Raw genomic sequence first — 16,101 nt, 5'->3', positions numbered from 1 at the left:
TACCATGTTAATATTCTGAAGTGTTTTCTGCCAAAAGTTGTATTCTTATGATTAGTATAACTAACTTCCCTCAATGACAAATGTAGACCTTAAATGGGTCGTTTAGTTTGAAACCAAGTTATGATGGAATTAGTTATGTTGTGATTAGTTATGATGGAATAAGTTAATGTTGAAATTATTTTTTATTGAGTGTTTGATTTGTTATATTCAAAATAATATGCATTGCATAAATTTTAAGAATAAGTTGTTTGTTTTCAAAATTACCCTTCACTTGATTTAGTTTTTATATTTTCTTTGAAAGCTTTAATTATTTATTTTTAAAATAAAATTTTCATTTATTTAGCTTAAATATTTTTGTGTGTACATTCCCACGATTATATATATGTATTTAAAAATATATATTTTTCCTATTTAGCTTAAAATAAAATTTACATCTTAAATTTGATAAAGCAAAAAGATTTATGAGAAATCAAAATATAAATAAACATAAGAATTACAAATAAATTCATAAATAAAATTATATTTATATGGTGTAATTTTTTAATAGAAAAATATGAAAAATTATCATAAAAATAAGTAGTGGATATTATTATACATGACATTAAAAATAATGTAGGGGGGGGGGATCGGGAGGACATGTGTTAATATTTTTGTTTAGTGAAAAAATGAATTTATAATAAGATATGTACTATAATTTTGTATTACATCATATTTTTTAGTAATAAGTTTTTCTTTTTGTAAAAGAATTATATAAGATTAAGGAGGTTGAAGACTTTCAAAAATAGTATACATAAATGTGAAAAGTGAGGTATAAATAGAGTTTAAAGGGATATATTTATCATTTATGTATTTTATCCCGAATTTACTATACAACCCAAGGGAAGGGATAACTTATCCCAATACTAATTATTAATCATGCGATAGGTTATCCCAAGTTTTGCAACCAAACAAGGGATTAGAGGCTACTTAAAATTTCTCCTGGGATTAATTCCCTCTATCTACCACACCAAACGGTCCCTAAGAGTCTGTTTTGCATTGCTGTTGGGAAGTCAAAAACACTTATTTTGATTAAAAAAAAAGGTGTTTGCTAATAAGTAAAACTACTTTTAAATATAAGCAAAAACAGTTTTTCTGCTATTGGGAAAAAGCTAAAAGTTTTTGTTTCTTAAAAAAGCAAAGACTGAAACAAAAAATTATTCATTTCAAGACCAAAAATTTTCTGTCATATATACATATTTATCAATGTATCCCTTATACTTATTTATTTTTATTGTGAATATTTTGTATGTAGTGATTTAATTTGTGGAATGATTTTTAAGTTTATTTTACTTGATATTTTATATTACATTTAAATTATCATGTTAATATTATATCGATATTTGAATATTTACATTTTAATTTTAAAAAATATTTTAATTAAAAATTATACTAATATTTAAATAAATGCATCTCTATAAAATAATCTTAATATTAAAAGTGCATTGATACTTGTCCTTTTTCGTAATTTACTCTCAAACGTACTTTTTTTAAAAGTTAGTCAAACACAATTTGCTTATCAAAAACACTTTCCAAATGAATTAGCCAAACACAAATTTTTTTTTTTTTTAAAAACACTTTTCTGAAAATCTATTTTTAAAAAATACTTCTAAAAATAAGTAGTTTGTAACAATAATACCAAACAGTCTCTAAAACAATTACATTCATTCTTTCTAACCAGCTTATTCCTTCTTCACTATCAACATTGAAGAAATATTTGCATAGATACATTGTGGCTTTGGACAATTATTTCATCATATGTATATGTGTTGTCACTCTTGAAAACTAGTCAAAAGAATATTCTTAACATTTTTTAGTCTTGAAAACAAACTTTTAATAAATGATTACATTTTCTTTGATGTTGAGTTTTTTCCTAAATAAAGACTGTTCCTTCTTCATTCTACTACTACCTGAATTTATGTCCCATCATCAATATTCTCTCAATTTAATTTTCTGACAAAGTTCTTATGGTCACTTTGTGGGTTGAATCTTAATTAAAGAGCTTAACTTCTAATTATCTAAAGATTATAGAAAGGAAATATATTAAAATTTAATTGATAGTATGATGTTAAGCATAAATAGAATTGTTCGAGGGTGCTATCTTTCTATATCATATTTTATAACTAAATAAAATATCCTTCCATCCATGTATTAAATACTTTTAAGTATATAAATTCTTGAAAATATAAGATAAAGTAACATGTAACGCACGTGCTGAAAAACTAGTTAGTTGCAAGTGAATATGAGGCATCCAAAGCTTTGCCAAGCTTCCCAAGCACATAGACCGTCTATGATACACACAACATCAATTTAAACGAAATGAAATTAGGCCAAAAGATTTGTCCTTATTATTGGTGAAGCAGAACATTTCATGTCAGCGATGAAGACGGGAAATTAAAAGACAACTAAATATTTTCATCATTTTAAATCAACGAAATAGAGTTCTTTCGAGAATACCCAGCAAAACTGTCTGAGCTCCATCAAGGTTTCGTTCGACTGCAATTATGCTGAATCTCATTTTACATAACCCACTTAGCAACTTGGAAAATGAATTTGTCAATTACAACAGTCAGTCTAGGAGCTACCCAACAAAAGTACTTACTAATCTTCATCTATACGAACAACCTAAGAACCTAATCTTCTTTTCGGTCAGGCATTTGAAGTGGAAATGTCCACCATTTCTATATCAGCATCTCCAGTTGATATACTACTAGGTCTAGTCTCCAGAACTGCAGGAGTAACATTGTGGTTCTCAGTCATACTTCCAACTGTACAACTGCTAGCACTCTTGGATCCAGATTCTGGCTTTTTTAGAACACTGTCATGTTCTTTCTCAGCATTAAGCACCCTATCATCTACTTGAGATGAAGGAACTGGATAACTGGATTTACTAGCTTCAGAATTCCGATCTTCTTGAACCAGTTTCCTCTCAAAATTAGGAGTATTTTGCTGAGGAGAAGAAAGAATTTGGTTCATCTGTTGACAAATTGCTTCCAACGGAACGATGTTCTTTCTCATCCCTGTACTAGGGTGACTCTCATTAAATGAGTCTTGGACATTTCCAGAAAGTACCAGGCACATCTGCAGAACAGACAGAAAAGGATTACACATATCATCTTCAGAATACTTTCCTGAGAAATGTGGTTTTATTGTCTTATACTGGAAAGTAATTATGCATAGATGAAAATAAAGTATGTTTTGGAGTGAACTATTCACCTTGTTATAAAGCTCTGCAACACTTAAACGGTCTGGTTTACCATCACAAGCAACTTGAGAGATTCCTTGTGGAGCTGAATGCAGATAAGTTCATGATTAGCTGCTAGGTCAGTACATTTACAACATGAAATACAATAGAAGCTTGAGAGGGCAAATGACTACTCACAAATTGCTACTAGTCTTGGGGAATGGTCAGTCATTTCAGTATTGGCTTCTTCAACATTTCGATTTGGTTCGTCCACAACCTTGGTATCACACACCATCCCTTCATTGGGCAGTTCATGAGATTTTTCATCATCCTATAGGAAATGCACAACGATCAATATACCACATGAACAAGTGTAGCTCCACAGAAGTAACCAATCGAGCTGACACCCCTAGTGACCTAGATTTCATAAACTAGTCCTCGAACACGTGCGACGCACGTGTATCCCATTTTAATTTGTTTAAGTTTTTTTAAAATCACACACAAAAAAAAAATGTTAAACAATGTCTGATGCATAACATAAAATTCAGAAAAATGCTCAAGAACACAACATACAACATAACAACACAAAAATTAATCAATACTGTAACTACAAACCCCTTTAAGATAAGTAGCGAAAATTAGGCTAAATAAATCAAGTAGAAAAAAAATCATTAAAAAAATAAATTGAAACATAAATAAATCAAAAGCCCAAAATAATAAATAACGAAAAAAATCTCGAAGCTATACAACATAACAAATAACTTAACTAAGAATATAATAAGGAAAACAATGAAAAATATGTATATTTACCATGAATGGCCATAATCTAAGTTGGCAACCTAATTCCAAGAATGGGACTCACGGCATCAAAGAGTGCATGTAATCAAATTTCAATTTGAAGTTGAGAACACTTGATCAATAGAAAAAAGAAGATATCATTCACCAGACGTGAGAAACCTCCTAATTAAGGATGGAGGTGCATCATATAAGAAGTTGATACTACTCATGTTAGAACATGAATAGGTTTATACAATCCTATTAGAGTAGGAATAGATTTATACAATCCTATTTACAATAGAAATAGGAAATAGTATCCTACTTGGTAAAGGATTGTATTCTAGTGTCTATAAAAAGGGTCTCAATGTAATAATGTGGACACAACAACAATTCAATAATATTTTTCTCCTATATTTCTCACATGGTATCAGAGCTTCTACGATATTGGTAGAGAATCAAAGAGCTTCCGCTGCCGACGGGTGGCTATTACCCATATATGCTGCCGCCTGACCAATGATTATGTTAACAAAAGTAGGATCAATGATATATGAACATATTCAAGGGAAGAAAACTCAGACAGACAGGTCACCGTGCATCAATTTGACTTTCTAGGGTTGTTTTGTGTCAACCCCATATCCATCGATATTTGTGTAGCACCGTGTAATCTTTTTGGTGACAACTTTTTTCATATTTAATTTATGTAGCACTGTGCCATCTTTTCGGTGACTACTTTCCCATATCTAATTTGTGTAGCACCGTGTCATCTTTCTGGTAACTACTTTTTCATATTTAATTTGTGTAGCACTGTGCCATCCTTCCAGTGACTACCTTTTTTTTTGCATAGTTGATTTGTGTAGTACCGTGCATCTCTTTGGACTACATTTAATTTGCATAGTACCATGAATTTTTCTGAACTACTTTCTCATATCTGAGTTGCATAGCACCGTGTGTCTTTTCGGTGACTCCTCAGATTTGATTTGCATAGTTCCATTCGTCTTTCCGGTGACCCCTCAAATCTGATTTGCGTAGGGTTGTGCTACCATTCCGACCCTACCCATATTATTTCTCTTTATCAATAGGGTAGTGCCATCAATCCGACCTTTCCTATATAATTTCTATTTTCTAGTTGGGTTGTGCCATCATTCCGACCCTACCCATATAATTTTATTTCTTAGATTGTGACCAGTTTCAGCCATCAAATCTAATACTCCGGCGTATGAGCATGTTCCGGCCAATTTTTCGGTGACTTTCTTGTTTACTATCGACCCATCTATTGACTCCAACATGATCCTTATACTTTATACTAGATTTTGAGCACTTTCCGGTGACGCTGCATTGTGAAGAAGTCTAAATGGAGCAATCACCTAATTTTGTTGCGGGGGAGGGAGGGGTTAGTAGCCTTGTATGTCAATTACGTAAGTCAACCAAGCCCCTCATCGGTCCTCGTATTAATTACATTTGTAACAAGCTAGGTACATGAAGTGTATGCACTAGCTTGAGGGGGAGTGTTAGAACATGAATAGGTTTATACAATTCTATTAGAATAGGAATAGACTTATACGATCCTATTAGAGTAGGAATAGGTTTATACAAATTACAATCCTATTTACAATAGGAATATGAATACAAATAGAAATAGGAATAATAAATAATATCCTAGTTGGTAAAAGATTATATTCTAGTATCTATAAATAGGGTCTCAATGTAATAATGTGGACACAACAACAATTCAATAATATTTTTCTCCTATATTTCTCACAACTACTATCATATATAAGTAAAATAATTGATTCTTTAGAGAAGAGGAACCAAAAGGTCCACAATTACTGGGAATAAAAGTAACTTTGGGTCTTTCCTCTTCATGTTTTCTTTTTTCTTTGAAGCAATACCCGTAATTAAAAACACAAACACTTACTGCAAACAAAACAACATTAAATAACAATGAATTGTCAATAAATGGTATCTTTGTAATAACATTTGGAAGATGAAAGTAATTCAAATGTGGGTTGAATATAATGAGTCATTAAAATGACTTGAAAAGGGTAACTAAAAAGTCTTAAATTGTGAATATATATATATATATATATATATAAAAGAGGATAAATTATTATTTTGCTGGTGAGAAGGTACAAATAATCGTTTTCACTATATTTGTAATTAAATATTTAATAGGAGGTTATAACTAATTAATATTTAATTAATTAGATGTTTTATAATATTTTGATTTATTGCTGGGGAAAAATTGTAATCCAACTTTGAAGATAGGAGCTTCTCGCTTTTAGAATAAGAAATATATATATATATATATATATATATACTAGTTCACTGACAGAATTGTAAGCAATTAAGCAAGTCCATGAATTGTAGCGAGTTCCAAACATGTCCAACGGTTGTTCCTCAAGAGAAGGGGTCATATTATAAAGGCCTGAATAATTATAGAGGAGAATATCCTTATATACAGTTGGGAATCCACAAGGTTCTATACTAGTTAAAGTGCAAATAGCTGAGAACATGCAGTTCCATTCATGAGCTAAACCAGCCAAACCAGGTTAGCATGAAATACTTGGATCTCAGAGAGTAAAAAATACTTGGATGTGACATTCCTTTGATTAGTTTTCTGATACTGACTTGACATACACTGAAGGACAGAAAAAGGGGTCAATAAGCCCTTTGGACATGTACATGACAGATAATAAGCAATCCAACATCATGTATTTTAAGAGTTTAATAAGACAACTTACAAAGGCTTCTTTCTGATATTCTGCATTAAGGCCCTTCTCAAGAAGCAGCACCCTTTTCTTTATGAATTCAACTTGTCTTCTCTGCATCTCTCTAAAATGATGATACAATGAAGATGAATCTTGGATAACTTGTCGGTTTGAAGGATCACTTGTCCCATGCGAAAGTTCAGCTCCACAGATATTCCCATCACCATCACCATCACCAGTAACTTTCACCTGACCTCCAACAGACCCAGCATTTGCTGTATTTACACCATGTGGTGGTTGAGAAGCTCCGGGAACAGTAAATTGTGGTTGGGGAACTTCGGAAGCTGGCAGTTCCTGGGAAGGTCCTGGAGCAGGAGGAACTTGTGGTTGAGAAGCTCCATGAACGGGTAAATTTATGACGGGAAGATTCAGTTCTTTACAGATGATCTCTTGGATCCTCAACTCCTTGTCATCAACAATTGTCTGCCATCTTCCATAACCATGTCTGCACAACCATAGACCCAGAAAATTGAAAACAATATCAGCAGAACTTAGCAATTTGCCGCAATTATTGAATTTAATGTTTGTGCTGCCAGCTCCCGAAATCCAGAGATGAACTTATCAACTTAGATGAAGTTAATAAAAATGCACAGTGAAAAAGACGTGACCCTAAATACATTAACTTGTGTTTCAAGGAGCAAATGTGAAATGACGGTTTACATGGTATGGACACACAAAATTATCGAAAGATGATTAGTAAGCAAATATCAGGGCTTGACAAAGTGCAATAGTTACAAGTTCATTCTAGAACATATGCAAAAGAGTTGCATGGCAATCTTGGATGTCAATCAGTGAAAATATTGATATGAAACATGAACTGATGAAAGCAAAATTTTCTGTTAATCAGCAAAGATTTGGGGCATTTTCACAAGTTTTACTTTTCCTAAGCTACAGGATAAATTCTCCAATCAAGTTTTGAAGTAGAGGGTATAAGTATCTTATATTTTACGGAGAAGGGTCAAAAATGCCCTTTTTCCAAATAAATATACTATTTATTTTCTTTTTGCACACTTCTTATTCTTAATAATATTTTCTTATTAGCAAATGTTTATCCTATTTCAATTCGGAAAAAAATATCTTATTTTATTATATTTATTATTTATTGTTATCTAAAAGAAAATTAATGATGGTTTTACTATGATATTATATATTTGACATATTATCTGTTAAAAGGGTACATTAAGTTATTCTATTTTAATTGATAAAATGAGATTAAGAAGAAAAAAATCATTTCCAAATTTTATTAGTTAAAGTGATTTTAAAAGAAAGAAAACAAGAATAAGGCTTCTTTAAAAGTAATATTTTTACGAGGAACAAGAAGTGTTTAATAGGAAAAGAAATAATATTTTTATTCAAAAAGGGCATTTTTGACCCATTTAGTAACAATAGAGGCATTTTTGGACCAAACTATTAACAAGGGCATTTTTGGACCAAAGTACTGACGGCAAGGGCACTTTTAGACCAAACTATAAACGGAGGGCATTTTTGTTCATTTCACATAGTTTAAGGGTATTTTTGACCCTTTTCCATATATTTTACTGTGGATTTGTCTGACCTACCGTATTCACTTTTTTTATAATTTTAGGAAATGGTTCAAGTAGTTGTGATAGATGAAAAGAAAGTAGGCCAATCAAATACTAAAGATCATCTATTCAGAGCCTTCATCCCTTTAATTCATAGACTTTCACATGCTTTTCACTACTGGTAAATGCAATCTAATCAACTCCAGTAAAAGTCTTTCTTTATAAAGCGCAATTTCAGAACTACAGCCTTATTTCAGCTGGTTAAGTGATTCCTAAATTCATTGTAGAGATCAGCAGAGATAAAGGTTACATACTTTAACAATGCCCGTAGCAGCAGCAGATCGTGCTCATCCTTCCAATGTTTTCCACCTTTCAATCCAGGGTACCGAGACATAATATCATCGGTAAAAAGAGAGCCACCTGTCATTTCTGAAAAAGCCTTCACCTGAAACAACAGAACATACTTATCAACCTTTAACCATGAAAACATCTCTATAGTTGTAGCTTAATGAAGATATGCTGTCACCTGACAACACAACTGATGGTAGAAAGCTTCAGTTTTAACTGGAAATTAAAGATCTCAAATAAACATTTGACAGTGTCACGATGACTACACGAAAACCGAGCAAATGTCATAGTTCTAAATTATTTTAGACATTACAGGCAGAAGAAATTCAGCAACAGCACTGCATTTTACTATTCTATTTTTGGACAAGTTACATTATATTTATACCTGTCTGATATCTCAACCACATTGCAAAATAGCACTAGCCATGAAATAAGACACTTCCATTTTTCGTCTTTTCAAACATGAGAACAGAATCTTGTGGTTTCATGCCAAAAGAGCAAGTGGCAGTGGCAGTAGCACAAGTGAGGATGCAAATGATGTGTCGGATGTGAAACAAAAGATATGCTGATTGGAGCAATTTATAAAGACGTGAAACAAATTCTTAACTGAATATTAAGTTTGATCGTTATGATTTAGTTGTTGCCACGATAGACAAAAAAGTTGTTTGAAGTAAATAACAAGACAATGGGAACAGATAGGGCATGAATATCGGAAAAGATCGAATACATTCTATCAAAGGTCCTGTTTGAGATACACCCCGTTACAACCACACACCTGTGAGAGTTCGATACTGCAAAGCTATATAGGACACTGGGGTATGAAAACTTGCCTTGTCCCTTATAAGAAGCAAGACGGCTATCCTAACAAGCACATCTGGTATTCTAAGTCCTTCTTTTGGAACACCATCTGCAATCAAAAATATTTAAATGTTGCCTGACCCACCAGAAGGAAAAGGAGATTTGAAGCCCTATAAATTAGAATCATAAACCACGATTTGAGAATCAATATAATTTCTTAACCTGAAAATGTTGGTGAGTCGGTGATTTCTTCAGATATGTGTGACAAAAAGAGAGCTCCATAACTGTATAACAGTGATTAGAACATTTCAGTACATATGATCTACCATGCCTGTCCAATAAGAGACGTACAATACTAGAAATTTGTCAAAATAAAGATTCATGAAAAGAATCTGTGTCTTGGGGGGAATAAGTTATACTGTCACAGTGATGTTTCTTCACTTTCAACAGGTGTAATTTTACTTATAGTTACCATAACTTGAACATAATATAGATTGAAGATGTAATACCTATCAAGTTGTCTACTGCAATTGATACGGCATCAAAAATTGCACTTCCTTTGTTTCAATTTGTTTGTCTGGTTTTGACTTTGACTTTGCACAGGGTTTAAGAAAGTAAAAAAGACTATTGAATCGTGTGGTCTTAAATTAAAGATATGTAGAATGTACCAAATGCCCTTTCATCTTGTGGGCTTAAGCATGCCATGTGGAAAGTTGAATTAAAGAGTTGCCAAAAGAAAGAGACATTCTTTTTGAAACGGACTAAAAAGGAAAATAGGACAAACGAATTGAAACGGAGGGAGTAGCAATTATCAAATTCATATTGATGCGAAGGCACGGCACCAAATCACCCACAAATATCTCAATTATTCAATCGGTATATTCAGATCCATAAAAAATAAAAGAGAGAGACAGATAGAAGGAGAAGAGTAAGATGATGCATGATGAGTGACTTTCGAGAACAAAAAGTAGTAGTGGTTTGACATGGAACGTTTGATCTACGTATACCTTTGGCTGAGACATAGCTACAGCCTAGAGCAACAGAGAGTTTAAATGTACTAATAATCAAGGAATAGACAACTTCAAAGTTAATGTATGCCCATACTCTTGAATTTCTTCATAAGTTTTCTGCTTCAATCGTGGAGTGAAGTCTGCCCAGTCAAACTCACCAGCCCCAAATCTGTAAAGATAAGAAGTTCTCCAACATTTTAAAATTTTTGCATGCACAGCAGATGTGAATACAGAATAGTAGGAAATCAGCACTACTACATCTACAACAAGAACGACTATGTTCCAATATCAAACTCATGGTAGGAAATCGTGAGAGGAAAATATAAAGAAAAATGTAGCAGAAAAAAAATACAGAAAAATTGAAACCTCATCAAAATTTGGACAAATGCTGCCCTTTGGCTTTGATTGAACCCCAGTACCCTAAATGATCTTCCTTCTCCTTCCATCAAAGGGATTGGTTCAGCAGACTCAACTGTCAAAAGAAAATATATTCTTCACTAAGATATTGTTTTCCATTAGTCGTAACTGAAATTCAAAAATGAGATTGAGAACCCATATCCCACCGCGGGCTTTCTTTCTGTGAGCCTTCCTCACAACTGGCGCTCCCGGTGAAGCTGTCTCACCATCACTCGAATCAGCTTCAGCTTCATAGTTGTCATCCTCTCCGTCGGTGCTCACATCCTCCAGACCAGCAAGATCATCATCCTCAACAGAAACCATCTAGGAAAAGAATAAGATATGAAACATGGAAATCAAAAAGGGAAAGTATCAAGAAATTACTAGACTAACGTGTCCAAGAAAGAGCACCCACCAGAAAATATCAAAGAACGTGAAGGAGAAAGTCATGACACAGTGTCTAATAGCCCATCAAACTTATTCAGAAGAACAAACAAAAAATTGAATTAACATGCAAAAGAATTTCACACCTGCTTACGACTCCTCTTGCCCTTCCCCATGGTCTTGAATTCTTCAACTTGATGCACTTCATATTTATCTCGTAGCAGTTCTTCCCAATAAGATGCTCTCTCAGAATTGTTTACAGTTGCTTTATTCTCCACAGGGGCAGTTGGGGCTTCCTCTTCTGCTGTTGCTTCTGCTTCTTCAACGTATTCAAAATTAGCAACCTAAGGCATTCATCAGTTTATATCAGCAAATGAAGAAAAATGGCAAACATTGTATATCACAAATTTCAAAATGATAGCACTTACACAACTAAATCAGGAATTTAGTATATCAATCGTCATAGCATTGTTTATTAGCTATCCTTAGTCCTTACAAAAAACCATCTAAGCCATCAAACTAATTTCTTTCTTATTTAAAGCCAAATATTTGTAAAAAAATAAAATACTCTACATGCAAGCAAAAAAGTCCATTCAAGGACAGCACTAAGTAGGTGATGAATATGTACTGTTGCATAAATTAGGTTCACATCTAACTTGGAAGGATCTGAGCAACTGAACTAGAGTATCTAATTCGTATATATTTAAGAAGTTACACCAAAAAGTCAAAAATTATAAGCATTTGCATTTAACTTTATGAGCTTGTACTAAATAGAATGGCTATTGGCCAGTCCACAACTCCAAACAGCATGCCCGTATATATAAGAATTCCTTATCCTAGATGGAAAACCTCAATGGAACACCTGGAAGAGATATTTGATCAGCCCAATAAAATGACCCAATCATGTCAACACTGCCAATCCACAAAATTTAATGCAGAAACATGAAGTGCACACTGTCCTGGACCATTTTTTTGTTTTAATAGTCACAGTTCTGGATCTGAATTGACATTTTAATTTTGAAATTTACATGAAGCTAAATATAAAAGCTCGACAAGCCAGAGGGCACTGACAGTTCATGAGATCCTGAGATACCATGGAGGGGGATTTCTGTTTAGGAGGAACCATCAGGACTGGGAGATGGGAGAATTTCATAGCCTGGTTGAGTTAATGTATGGGCAGATTACAACACACACTTCATCAGATATATGGAGATGGCGAGAGAGTCCTATAACCAGAGTTTACTAGGAGGTGATGATTGGCTGGTTTGCTTAAAGAGAAACTTTTATATGATCAGGTCTGAATCATGTTGCACATGACCATGCTCCGTAAGATCCAATATGGAATCTTCTTTTCCCTGTCGGTCTATCTGGGACCCCAGGGTGCCTAGAAGGTGTGTTTCTTTGGGAGGCTGGCAACTAGAGGAGTGATTTGACTGCAAAAGATTTGAGAAAATTAAGGATAAACTATGTGAGCTGGTGCAATGTGTAGATGTGCAGGCGAAGATGTGAATCCCCTCCTATTGTATTGTAAAGTGGCTACTAATTTGTGGTCGGTGGTCCTTGCAAACCAAACATGGTATAAAATTAATACACAAATAACCAAGTTATTCATGTATTAGCTTGCCCTTATTCCATAACCAAACGGCCCCTTAATGCACTAAACTTAGCTACTATAAGATTGTTAAGCCAGTGTTATTAAAGAAATAAAAGTGGACAAAAAAAAGGAAGCAACAAGGCTTCTAGAGCTTAACCGAGAAGTAAAGTTCATGCTTCTTGGAGGTGAAAAACAAATTAAAAACAATACTCCCTCTGTCCCAATTTATCTGACTTACTTTCTTTTTTAGTCAGTCCCAAAAAGAATGACATATTTCTATATAAAATAACAATTTAACTTTAAAATGCTCATTTTACCCATAATGAAATGATTTATAGCAACACAAATTTCTATCACTTATGTTAGACCACAAGTTTCAAAAATCTTCCTTTTTTACTTAAACTCTGTGCAGAGTCAAACTAACTCATATAAAATGGGGCGGAGGGAGTACAAAAGATACCTAAAAATATATGAATTTAGCGCTTATAACATCATCACTAGTACTACAACCATCATTACTACTTTCAACACCTAATACATAATAATATATTGATCCCAACTCAACTCAAATGTCATTAAAATGTAAGTAGAACAAGCCCACAGAAGAAAATTCTCAATTGCAAAGTTACGTTTCAGTTTTCAATTTGTCAAACACAATATAGAAATAAGTCTGATATGGCCCCACCTTTGAAGACATATTTTAGAAAATGAAAGCATGAAAGGGGAAATAGAGAGTCTGGAACTGGAACTGCAGCCAAACATAAAGTAACTGCCTCCTAGATTTTCTCCCGCAGTTACCAATATTACAACTCCTATCAAATTAGGCTATAGAGTTTTCTAGTTGTTTGTTGTAGATAATACGTATCCTATAAATATCTATATAGGATTATTTTTAAGGAGGATTGAATATATGTTTGAATATCAGTTTCTGGAGCTTTGTCCACTCCATATGAACAAATTTATTGGTTGTAAATGTGTTTAAGATTCTTGCACAATAATAACCAGTAGCAATTTCCTTTCTTTCTCATTTACCTTCATAAGCTTTTCCAGCATCTAACATTTTGGTATAAGACCAGACCGATCCGACATGGTCAAAACTAGATCTTCTACTTCTCAAGAAGATGTTCCCAATGTTCAATCCCTTGCCCAATAACTATGTGCCATAGAATCAAAAAATTAAATACAACTGATTCATTGGCAGCAGATGTTGCTACACTAAAAGCCCAGACTGGTCGCACCCAACAAGAGGAAACCAGTTACCGAACTCGTAATAGAGGAAAAAACGCAAATGATTGGCAAGAAGAAGAAGACATCGATAATACAGGGTGGCCAAAAATACTTCTCGAAGGTCATACACGAAGATGGATTTTCCAGATTTGAAGGAGGGGACCCTAGAGGTTGGATTTTGAAGGCAGAAAAATATTTTTGCTACTACCAATTCAAGATGAACACAAAGTTAACATTGTTGCTATGCATCTGGAAGGTGATGCTCTTGATCTCTTCTCTTGGATTAATCGCGAACGAACTTTGCTCTATTGGGAATAATAACTTGTTAAAGCATTGCAAGAAAACTATGGCCCTACAGAGTTTCAAAATTCGAATGAGTATCTTTGTAGCATCCAACAAACAGGTTCGATACAGGAGTACCCTCAAGAATTAGCAAAACATTCATCTAAAGTCACAGACTGGCCAGACCACTGTCTCTTAGGGGTTTTCATGAATGGGCTAAAAGAGAAACTTAAATCTGATGTTCAGATTCACAAGCCTAGAACAATCTATAGGGCTATGAGTTTGGCACTTGAATTTGAAAATAAATTAAGCCCAATGTGCCGCAAAAGAGGACCCAATTGGACCCCAACCAGTAGACCCACGTCGAAAACTCGTCGCATCCTATGAAAAATACCCAGAACAATGCTACTTCTTTCCTCTACAGATCATAATTCACAAAGTAGCATTTCTTCCAATCTAATCACATCCCTACCTTCTCAAACATGATCATGGGACACCTAGAGGAGAAATATGATGGCAAATGAACTTTGTTATTGTTGCCATGAGAAATTTGCACCCGGTCATAGATGCAAATCCATGAAATTGCATCTCATGGAGATTACAGAAGGAGATCTATTGGACGATGTTGATAAAGTCAATGCTACAAGTGGTGATGATGGCGACCCTCAAGAAACTGACATTGCTAAAATTTCTTTCCATGCCATCTTGGAAAATTAAGTTGGTAATACAATGAAGCTTCAAGGTGAAATCAATCAGAGACGGGTTTTGATACTTGTGGATAGTGGTTTCACACATAATTTTGTCGCAGAATCCATTGTAGAGGAGCATAAACTTATCCACTTCCAACATTGAGTGTGCAAATAGGGAACGAGGACATTATCTGTTGCAATAAAGTCTATCGGAATGGCCCCCAAGGCCTACCTCGAGTGGAAAAAGGTGGAGGATTTGTGGCTTAGGTCACAGGTTCAAGCCCCACACCACGCAAAGCGAAGCTTGGTATATTTAGGTAGAGAAGGGTAGAGGGGCGGGTCCATTATCCACCTAGTTTAGAAGGCTGTAATTGGTCCAAAAGGCGGGTCATCGACAGATTTCTCAATTATCAAAAAAAAAAAGTCTATCGGAATCTTCAAATTAAGTTACCAAGTTTTACCATCACTTAAGATTACTACCCATTTGCAATTGGAGGGGGTGATTTGGTCTTTATTATCAAATGGTTAGCTTCTCTGAACACCATTCAAGCTTTAATTGGAAGGATATGTTTATCATTTTCAAGTGGCAAGGGAAACGTTACAAACTGCAAGGAGTGAGATCAACAAATTCCACTACGGCTTCCCTTCAATCTTTTAACAAATTGTTGGAAAATCCAGGTAATCCAATTCCAAACCTCCTAACATAAGACCTTATCAATACCCTCATGGCCAAAACACTGAAATTGAGAACCAAGTTGCTTTGTTACTCGAATCTAGTCTCATTCACCCTAGTCATGTCCATTCGCAAGCCCGATAATGCTAGTGAAAAAGAAAGATGATTCGTGGAGGTTTTGTGTTGATTACCGCAACCTCAATAAGGTAATTGTAAGCAGATAAATATCTAATTCTCAATATAGATGAGTTACATGGGGCCAATATTTTTTCAAAGATAGATCTTTGTTCAGGGTACCATCAAATTCATGTCCAGCCAGCAAATGTCCACAAAACAGCTTTCCGAACTCTTTCAGGGCATTATGAATTCCTTGTAATGCCTTTAGGACTTACTAATGCTCCCGTCACTTTCC

The 16,101-nt window shown here is 34.1% G+C and overlaps 1 protein-coding gene across 1 annotated transcript in view; it reads right to left on the bottom strand.

Moving 5' to 3' along the window:
- Window positions 1-2,430: 2,430 nt before the first annotated feature.
- The window catches only part of LOC102597816 (CHD3-type chromatin-remodeling factor PICKLE-like), a 71,726-nt gene continuing 58,055 nt past the window's right edge, over window positions 2,431-16,101 (bottom strand). Inside the window, exons 21-31 of the mRNA XM_006343451.2 lie at window positions 11,371-11,568; window positions 11,008-11,164; window positions 10,811-10,916; window positions 10,539-10,613; window positions 9,657-9,718; window positions 9,467-9,543; window positions 8,603-8,733; window positions 6,739-7,210; window positions 3,419-3,551; window positions 3,253-3,326; window positions 2,431-3,117 (exon numbers count right to left, since the gene is read on the bottom strand). Of these exons, the coding sequence (XP_006343513.1) occupies window positions 2,686-3,117; window positions 3,253-3,326; window positions 3,419-3,551; window positions 6,739-7,210; window positions 8,603-8,733; window positions 9,467-9,543; window positions 9,657-9,718; window positions 10,539-10,613; window positions 10,811-10,916; window positions 11,008-11,164; window positions 11,371-11,568 (1,917 nt within the window). The 3' untranslated portion in view covers window positions 2,431-2,685. The remainder of the gene's footprint in view (window positions 3,118-3,252; window positions 3,327-3,418; window positions 3,552-6,738; window positions 7,211-8,602; window positions 8,734-9,466; window positions 9,544-9,656; window positions 9,719-10,538; window positions 10,614-10,810; window positions 10,917-11,007; window positions 11,165-11,370; window positions 11,569-16,101) is intronic.

Source organism: Solanum tuberosum, unplaced genomic scaffold (assembly GCF_000226075.1).
Source record: "Solanum tuberosum cultivar DM 1-3 516 R44 unplaced genomic scaffold, SolTub_3.0 scf00045, whole genome shotgun sequence".
NCBI classification, from domain to species: domain Eukaryota; kingdom Viridiplantae; phylum Streptophyta; class Magnoliopsida; order Solanales; family Solanaceae; genus Solanum; species Solanum tuberosum.
The sequence above is the reverse complement of the archived record's forward strand: the minus strand, read 5'-3'. Positions and strand labels throughout refer to the sequence as shown.